At 40.7% G+C, this 9,642-nt stretch overlaps 1 protein-coding gene across 1 annotated transcript; it reads left to right on the top strand.

Annotated features, from left to right (window-relative positions):
• Positions 1–4,456: 4,456 nt before the first annotated feature.
• On the top strand, positions 4,457–5,435 carry OR5AN1N (olfactory receptor family 5 subfamily AN member 1N). The gene has a single exon (XM_015474991.3). The coding sequence runs from the start codon at positions 4,460–4,462 to the stop codon at positions 5,396–5,398; it is 939 nt and encodes a 312-aa protein (XP_015330477.1). The 5' UTR covers positions 4,457–4,459; the 3' UTR covers positions 5,399–5,435.
• The last annotated feature ends 4,207 nt before the right edge of the window (positions 5,436–9,642 follow it).

Here is a 9,642-nt window from a genome sequence, read left to right as displayed (position 1 = left end):
ATTTGGATTCCTTTTATTTCTTTTTCTGCTCTGATTTCTGTGGCCAAAACTTCCAAAACTGTGTTGAATAGTAATAGTGAAAGTGGGCACCCTTGTTTTGTTCCTGACTTTGTGGAAATGCTTTCAATTTTTCAGTATTGAGGATAATGTTTGCTGTGGGTTTGTCATATATAGCTTTTATTATGTTGAGGTATGTTCCTTCTATTCTTGCTTTCTGGAGAGTTTTTATCATAAATGGATGCTGAATTTTATGAAAGGCTTTCTCTGCATCTATTGAGATAATCATATGGCTTTTATTGTTCAATTTGTTAATGTGGTGTATTACATTGATTGATTTGTGGATATTGAAAAATCTTTGCATCCCTGGGATAAAGACCACTTGGTCATGATGTATGATCTTTTTAACGTGTTGTTGCATTCTGATTGCTAGAATTTTATTAGGATTTTTGCATCTATGTTCATCAGTGATATTGGCCAGTAGTTTTCTTTTTTTGTGGCATCTTTTTCAGGTTTTGGTATTAGGGTGATGGTGGTCTCATAGAATGAGTTTGGAACTTTACCTTCCTCTGCAATTTTCTGGAAGAGTTTGAGGAGGATAGGTGTTAGGTCTTCTCTAAATTTTTGGTAGAATTCAACTGTGAAGCTGTCTGGACCGGGGCTTTTGTTTGCTGGAAGATTTCTGATTACAGTTTCAATTTCCATGCTTGTGATGTGTCTGTTAAGATTTTCTATTTCTTCCTGGATCAGTTTTGGAAAGTTGTCCTTTTCTAAGAATTTGTCCATTTCTTCCAAGTTGTCCATTTTATCGGCATATAATTGCTGATAGTAGTCTCTTATGATCCTTTGTATTTCTGTGTTGTCTGTTGTGATCTCTCCAGTTTCATTTGTAATTTTATTGATTTGATTTTTCTCCTTTTGTTTCTTGGTGAGTCTGGCTAATGGTTTGTCAATTTTATTTATCCTTTCAAAGAACCAGCTTTTGGCTTTGTTGACTTTTGCTATGGTCCCTTGTTTCTTTTGCATTTATTTCTGCCCTAATTTTTAAGATTTATTTCCTTCTACTAACCCTGGAGTTCTTCATTTCTTCCTATTCTAGCTGCTTTAGGTGTAGAGTTAGGTTATTTATTGGACTTTTTTCTTGATTCTTGAGGTATGCCTATATTGCTATGAACTTTCCCCTTAGCATTGCTTTTACAGTGTCCCACAGGTTTTGGGTTGTTGTGTTTTCATATTCATTTGTTTCTATGCATATTTTGATTTCTTTTTTGATTTCTTCTGTGATTTGTTGGTTATTCAGCAGCGTGTTGTTCAGCCTCCATATGTTGGAATTTTTAATAGTTTTTCTCCTGTAATTGAGGTCTAATCTTACTGTGTTGTGGTCAGAAAAGATGGTTGGAATGATTTCAATGTTTTTGAATTTACCAAGGCTAGATTTTTGGCCCAGGATGTGATTTATCCTGGAGAAGGTTCCGTGTGAGCTGAGAAAAATGTTGAAATTCATTGTTTTGGGATGAAAAGTCCTATAGATACCAATTAGGTCTAACTGGTCTATTGTATCATTTAAAGTTTGTGTTCCCTTGTTAATCTTCTGTTTAGTTGATCTATCCATAGGTGTGATTGGGGCATTAAGGTGTCCTACTATTATTGTGTTATTGTTAATTTCTCCTTTCATACTTGTTAGCATTTGTCTTACATATGGTGGTGCTCCTATGTTGGGTGCATATATATTTATGATTGTTATATCTTCTTCTTGGATTGATCCTTTGATCATTATGTAGTGCCCTTGTCTCTTTTCACAGCCTTTGTTTTAAAGTCAATTTTATCTGATATGAGTATTGCTACTCCTGCTTTCTTTTTGTCTCTATTTGCGTGGAATATCTTTTTCCAGACCTTCACTTTCAGTCTGTATGTGTCCCTTGTTTTGATGTGGGTCTCTTGTAGACAACTATATATATAGGGGTCTTTTTATCCATTCAGCCAGTCATTGTCTTTTGGTTGGGGCATTCAACCCATTTACATTTAAGGTAATTATTCATAAGCATGATTCCGTTGCCATTTACTTTATTGTTTTGGGTTCATGTTTATACACACTTTCTGTGTTTCCTGTCTAGAGAAGATCCTTTATCATTTTTTGGAGAGCTGGTTTGGTGGTGCTGAATTCTCTCAGCTTTTGCTTGTCTGTAAAGCTTTTGATTTCTCCTTCATATTTGAATGAGATCCTTGCTGAGTACAGTAATCTGGGCTGTAGATTATTTTCTTTCATCACTTTAAGTATGTCCTGCCATTCCCTCCTGGCCTGAAGAGTTTCTATCGAAAGATCAGCTGTTACTCTTATGGGAATCCCCTTGTGTGTTATTTGTGGTTTTTCCCTTGCTGCTTTTAATATTTGTTCTTTGTGTTTGATCTTTGTTAATTTGATTAATATGTGTCTTGGGGTGTTTTGCCTTGAGTTTATCCTGTTTGGAACTGTCTGGGTTTCTTGGACTTGGGTGATTATTTCCTTCCCCATTTTAGGAAAATTTTCAACTATTATCTCCTGAAGTATTTTCTCATGGTCTTTCTTTTTGTCTTCTTCTTCTGGGACTCCTGTGATTCGAATGTTGGGGCATTTAACATTGTCCCAGAGGTCTCTGAGATTGTTCTCATTTCTTTTAATTCGTTTTTCTTTTTTCCTCTCTGAATCACTTATTTCTACCATTCTATTTTCTACCTCACTGATCCTACCTTCTGCATCCATTATTCTACTATTTGTTCCCTCTAGGGTGTTTTTGATCTCGTTTATTGCATTATTCAGTATATATTGACTCTTTTTTATTTCTTCTAGGTCCTTGTTAAATCTTTCTTGCATCTTCTCAATCCTTGTCTCCAGGCTATTTATCTGTGATTCCATTTTGTTTTCAAGATTTTGGATCATTTTGACTATCATTATTCGGAATTCTTTATCAGGTAGATTCCCTATCTCTTGCTCTTTTGTTTGGTCTGGTGGGCATTTATCCTGTTCCTTTACCTGCTGGGTATTCCTCTGTCTCTTCATCTTGTTTATATTGCTGTGTTTGGGGTAGCCTTTCTGTATTCTGGCAGTTTGTGGAGTTCTCTTTATTGTGGCGTTTCCTCAGTGTGGGTGGGGTTTTACGGGTGGCTTGTCGAGGTTTCCTGGGAAGGGAAGGTTGTGTTGGTGTTCTGGTGGGTGGAGCTGGATTTCTTCTCTTGAGTGCAATGAGGTGTCCGGTAATGAGTTATGAGATGTCAGTGGGTTTGGAATGAGTTCGGGCAGCCTGTATATTGAAGCTCAGGGCTGTGTTCCTGTGTTGCTGGAGAATTTGCATGGTACGTCTTGCTCTGGAACTTTTTGGCCCTTAGGAGGTGCTTGGTTTCAGTGTAGGTATGGAGGCATTTGATGAGCTCCTGTCAATTAATGTTCCCTGCAGTCAGGAGTTCTCTGGTGTTCTCAGGATTTGGACTTAAGCCTCCTGATTCTGATTTTCAGTCTTATTTTTAGAGTAGCCTCAAGATTTCTCCATCTATACAGCACCCTTGATAAAACATCTGGGTTGCATCTGCACGGCCTGCTAGTCCCTCTGTATTTGGGGTCCAGGAAATCAGATGACCGTAGGGTCTCCATCTGGGGCACCCTTGGCATGCCTCCCCGAATCCAGGGGGCTGCACCAGCTCCATAAACAGGGTAATTTTTTATGAGCAAAGAAGAAATTTTTGAAAACCCGTATGGGTGACCATCATGGGAAGAAGGGCTAATTCAAATTTATCCTGAAATGATGCTGCTTTTCCTTTTATTATTATAAAGCAACAGTCACATATATTAAATCATCAGAGGTCTTTAAAATCCCTGTTGTTTTAACCAAAGGTTTCTTCATCATACACAAGCACAAAATTTCAATTGCTTTGGCAGAGATAGAGTGTGCTTTATTTCAAAGCTTCAGTCAATTAAAAAATATGCCTTTTAATGTTTGTGAGACCTCATAAAATAATTTGGCTTCCCTTGGGGCTCAGCTGGTAAAGAATCTGCCTGAAATTCTGCAACTGCAGAGACACCAGTTCAATTCCTGGGTTGGGAAGATCTGCTGGAGAAATGATAGGCTACTCAATCCACTCTTCTTGGGCTTCCCTGCTGGCTCAGCTGTTAAAGAATCTGCTTGCAATGTGGGAGACCTGGGTTCAATCTATGGGTTGGGAAGACTCCCTGGAGTAGGGAAAGGCTACCCACTCCAGTATTCTGGCCTGGAGAACTCCATGGACTCTGTAGTCCATTGAACACTGAGAAGGCATTTCTGGACAAGTCAAGATGAAAAGCTGGGGTCTCGCCCTAGGACAGTGGAGCATTTCCACTTTTCCAGTGCTCAATGGGGGGAAAATATGGTATATATGAGACTTGTAATGCTATCATTTCATGAGTAGGCAATGTATTCTCTTGTCTCTTCTCGAGTTTAGGAGCATCAAGCCAATGATTGGAGGAGGAAATATCACAGAGATCACTCATTTTATCCTGTTGGGATTCTCAGATTTTCCCAGAATCATAGTAGTGCTCTTTGTCGTGTTCCTGGTGATATACATTTTGACCCTGACTTGGAACCTGTCGCTTCTCATCTTAATAAGGATGGACTCCCACCTCCACACCCCCATGTACTTCTTTCTCAGTAACCTGTCCTTCATGGACATCTGCTATGTGACTTCCACAGCCCCAAAGATGCTCTACGAATTCTTCCAGAAGCGGCAAATTATCACCTATGTGGATTGTGTTATTCAGAATTTCATATTCTCCACCATGGGGCTGAGTGAGTCTTGCCTCATGACCGCCATGGCTTATGACCGATATGCTGCCATTTGTAACCCACTCCTCTATTCGTCAGTCATGTCGCCTGCTCTCTGCGGTCGGATGGTGCTGGGATCCTACTTGGCTGGACTCTCTGCTACTGTATTCCAGTTGTGTTTCATGCTCCAGCTCCACTTCTGTGGGCCTAATGTCATCAACCACTTCTTCTGTGACCTGCCCCAGCTGTTAGTTTTATCCTGCACTGACACTTTCTTTTTACATCTCTTAACTGTAATATTAACAATGATCTTTGGGATAGTAAATGTTTCCGTTATCATGATATCCTATATCTACATTGTCATCTCCATCATGAAGATCACGACCTCAAGCGGCAGGTCCAAGGCTTTCAACACCTGTGCTTCCCATCTGACAGCAGTTACTCTCTTTTATACCTCAGGTATGTTTGTCTATTTGAGTTACAGCTCTGGTGGTTCCTCCAGCTTTGACAGATTTGCGTCATTCTTCTACACTGTGATGATTCCCATGTTGAATCCCTTGATATACAGTCTGAGGAACCAAGAAATCAAAGATGCCTTGAGAAGGTTGCAAAAGAAGAGTAGGTATTGCTGAGGCCACAGATTCTGAGATTTCAGATGGATTTTTCCTATCAGAGTCACCTTACACAATAACATTCTTATGAATGAAGTATAACAAAAGACATACTGCTTTTAGACCAAGAAAGCTTAATTTGACACATAATATCCCCAAATGGATCAACAGTTGGATCATGCTACACAAACAGTATTTTTACATCCGAGGGCCTCATTACTTTCAGCCTACATGAAGAGAGGCCTCATCATTTATTGATACATCCACAAGTATTTGTGAAACACTGGAGTTTAGTGCCTTGTTGCTTCTTTTTCGATTCTGAGAGGGAGCCCTGTTCCATCTCGGGCTTCTGACCCTGAAGGAGAGACAGCTGACAGAGGCCTCAGGAGTGTGTAAACCTCGTCTCCCAGATATTCTGACACAACATAATCCGGACGTGGTGGTGGCCGTTGTTTTTTCTGTGTTTCTGATGAAAATGTACGCAGAGAGGGAACATACCTTTGGGCAGAAACAAGTGTACTATTGGCCTGATTGGGCTTCCCTGGTGGTTCAGCTGGTAGAGTCTGCCTGCAATGTGGGAAACCTGGGTTTGATCTCTGGGTTGAGAAGATCCCCTGAAGAAGCGAAAGGCTACCCACTCCAGTATCCTGGCCTGGAGAAGTCCATGGACTCTACAGTCCATGGGGTCGCAAAGAGTCAGACACAACTGAGCGACTTTCACTTCACTTCACTTCACTTCACTTCACTTCACTTCACTTCACTTCATTGGCCTGATTGTGCCTCCTGGAAAGACGAGCATGACATAGCTTATGTTTGTGTAAGTCCTTCTCAGGGACAATTACCTAATAGTTTGGGGGTATATCCTGGGCTCCACCACTCTAATAAGGCAGAGGTGATGTGAATTATACAGAGGAAACGAATGAAGCATGTGTTCCCTTCAGTGCCATTTACTCATGAGTTCCATGATGTAATTTCTTGCTTGCAGTGTAGAATGGGGAGTTCTCATGGGGATGATATTAAAAATCTATGTCACAGTCAATAGAGATTTCTGATATTGTAGGACTCAAATCTCTCTCTCTCTCTCCCATTAAATTTGGAAATTTCACCCTAGATGGCAGGCTTCCCAGGTGGTGCTAGTGATAAAGAATCTGCCTGCCAATGCAGGAAATGCAAGAGACACACATGTGATCCCTGGGTTTGCAAGATCCCTTGGAGTAGGAAATGGCAACCCACTTCAGTATACTTGCCTGGAAAAATCACATGAGCAGAGGAGCCTGGTGGGCTACAGTGCATGGGACTGCAGAATCAGATGCAGCTGAGCACACCCTTGTTGGACATAGACAGTGTGATCATGCTACCAAATAATTTCTGCTATTCCAAGCATTTGAACATGTTTGATGTGATGAGAATTGTGAGAATTCATGGACATAATAAAGTTACTAAATATTTCATACTGTAGACCAAGAATGAATATGAAAAATTGGTATAAATTCTTTTCTTTTATCTGTGTTCAACATTTTATGTCCCAGAAACTTGTGGTTGTATGGTGTGTAATAATGGTTGGAGTAGAATGGTTAGAGTTACTTTAATGCTGATATTTGCCAGGAAAACTTAAGGTGCAAAAGCGGAAATAGATTGAAGATAGGCAGGGTTCTTAACTCTGGCCAATTTTCATCTGCAGTAGGAGGATGTAAATTGTGGTCCTTGTGATCTGTTTAAAAATAAGAATAAGATGTGTATTGACTGTTGACCTGCCAGATTTCCCAGACTTCAACAAAGTGATATAAAGTACATATTACTCCCTGCAATAAGAAGCTCATGCCCCACAGAGAGAGAGAGAGAGTAGTCCCCACTCATGGAAACTAGAAAGAGCCCGAGTGCAGCAATAAAGATCCATAATAGCCAAATACATACATTTCTAAAAAATAAATAAAAATTACAATTCAGTGAGTTTTGACAAATGTATCAGTTCAGTTCAGTTGGTCAGTCATGTCTGACTCTTTGCAACCCCATGGACTGCAGCAAGCCAGGCCTCCCTGTCCATCACCAACTCCCAGAGTTTACTCAAACTCATGTCCATTGAGTCAGTGATGCCATCCAACCATCTCATCCTCTGTCATCCCCTTCTCCTCCTGCCTTCAATCTTTCCCAGCATCAGAGTCTTTCCAAATGAGTCAGTTCTTCGCATCAGGTGGCCAAAGGACTGGAGTTTCAACTTCACTATCAGTACTTCCAATGAATATTCAGGAGTGATTTCCTTTAGGATGGGCTGGTTGGATCTCCTTGCAGTCCAAGGGACTCTGAAGAGTCTTCTCCAACACCACAGTTCAAAGATATCAATTCTTTGGTGCTCAGTTTTCTTTATAGTCCAACTCTCACAACCATCCATGAGTACTGGAAAAACCATAGCTTTGACTAGACAGACCTTTGTTGGCAAAGTAAAGTCTCTGCTTTTTAATACACTGTCCAGGTTGATCATAACTTTTCTTCCAAGGAGCAAGTGTCTTTTGATTTCATGGCTGGAGTCACCATCTGCAGTGATATTGGAGCCCCCTAAAATAAAGCCTGTCACTGTTTCCCCATATATTTGCCATGAAGTGATGGGACAGGATGCCATGATCTTAGTTTTCTCAATGTTGAGCTTTAAGCCAACTTTTCCACTCTCCTGTTTCACTTTTATCTTTAGTTCTTCTTCACTTTCTGCCGTAAGGGTGGTGTCATCTGTATATCTGACATTATTGATATTTCTCCTGGCAATCTTGATTCCAGCTTGTGCTTCATCCAGCCCAGCATTTCTCATGATGTGTTCTTCTGCTGCTGCTGCTGCTAAGTAGTGTCAGTTGTGTCCAACTCTGTGCACCCCCATAGATGGAAGCCCACCAGGCTCCCCCGTCCCTGGGATTCTCTGGGTGAGAACACTGGAGTGGGTTGCCATTTCCTTCTCCAATGCATGAAAGTGAAAATGAAGGTGAAGTCGCTCAGTTGTGTCCGACTCTTAGCGACCCCATGGACTGCAGCCTACCAGGCTCCTACATCCATGGGATTTCCCAGGCAAGAGTACTGGAGTTCTGCACATAAATTAAATAAGCAAGGTGACAACATACAGCCTTGACATACTCCTTTCCCGATTTGGAACCAGTCTGTTGTTCCATGGCCAGTTCTAACTGTTGCTTCCTGACTTGCATACAGATTTATCAAGGGGCAGGTCAGGTGGTCTGGTATTCCCATCACTTGAAGAATTTTCCACAGTTTGTTGTGATCCACATAGTCAAAGGCTTTGCCATAGGCAATAAAGCAGAAGGAGATGTTTTTCTGGAAACTCTCTTGCTTTTTCGATAATCCAACGGATGTTGACACTTTGACCTCTGGTTCCTCTGCCTTTTCTAAAACTGGAAGTTCACGGTTCATGTACTGTTGAAGCGTGGTTTGGAGAATTTTCAGCATTACTTTACTAATGTGTGAGATGAGTGCAATTGTGCAGTAGTTTGAGCATTCTTTGTCATTGCCTTTCTTTGGGATTGGAATGAAACTGACCTTTCCCAGTCCTGTGGCCACTGCTGAGTTTTCCAGATTTGCTGGCATATCGAGTGCAGCACGTTCACAGCATCATCTTTTAGGATTTGAAATAGCTCAGCTGGAATTCCATCACCTCCACTAGCTTTGTTTGTAGTGATGCTTCCTAAGGCCCACTTGACTTTGCTTTCCAGGATGTTTGGCTCTAAGTGAGTGATCACACCATCGTGATTATCTGGGTCGTGAAGATCTTTTTTGTATAGTTCTGTGTATTCTTGTCACCTCTTCTTAATATGTTCTGCTTCTGTTAGGTCCATACTATTTCTGTCCTTAATTGTGCCAATCTTTGCATGAAATGTTCCCTTGCTTTCTCTAATTTTCTTGAAGAGATCTCTAGTCTTTCCCATTCTATTGTTTTCCTCTATTTCTTTGTACTGATCACTGAGGAAGGCTTTCTTATCTCTCCTTGCTGTTCTTTGAAACTCTGCAGTCAAGTGAGTATATCTTTGCTTTTCTCCTTTGCCTTTCACATCTCTTCTATTTTCAGCTATTTTAAGGCCTCCTCAGAAAGCCATTTTGCCTTTTTGCATTTCTTTTTCTTAGAGATGGTCTTGATCACTGATTCCTGTACAATGTCACGAACCTCCATCCATAGTTTTTCAGACACTCTGTCTATCAGATCTAATCCCTTGAATCTATTTGTCACTTCCACTGTATAGTCATAAGGCATTTGATTTAGGTCATACCTGAAT

This window comes from Bos taurus, chromosome 15 (genome assembly GCF_002263795.3).
Source record: "Bos taurus isolate L1 Dominette 01449 registration number 42190680 breed Hereford chromosome 15, ARS-UCD2.0, whole genome shotgun sequence".
In the NCBI taxonomy this organism is placed as follows: domain Eukaryota; kingdom Metazoa; phylum Chordata; class Mammalia; order Artiodactyla; family Bovidae; genus Bos; species Bos taurus.
This window is presented reverse-complemented; position numbering and strand designations above follow the sequence as displayed.

Bases quoted from the DNA above. Each gene is read 5' to 3' on its own strand.
- OR5AN1N (XM_015474991.3), top strand. From the start codon at position 4,460: ATGATTGGAGGAGGAAATATCACAGAGATCACTCATTTTATCCTGTTG.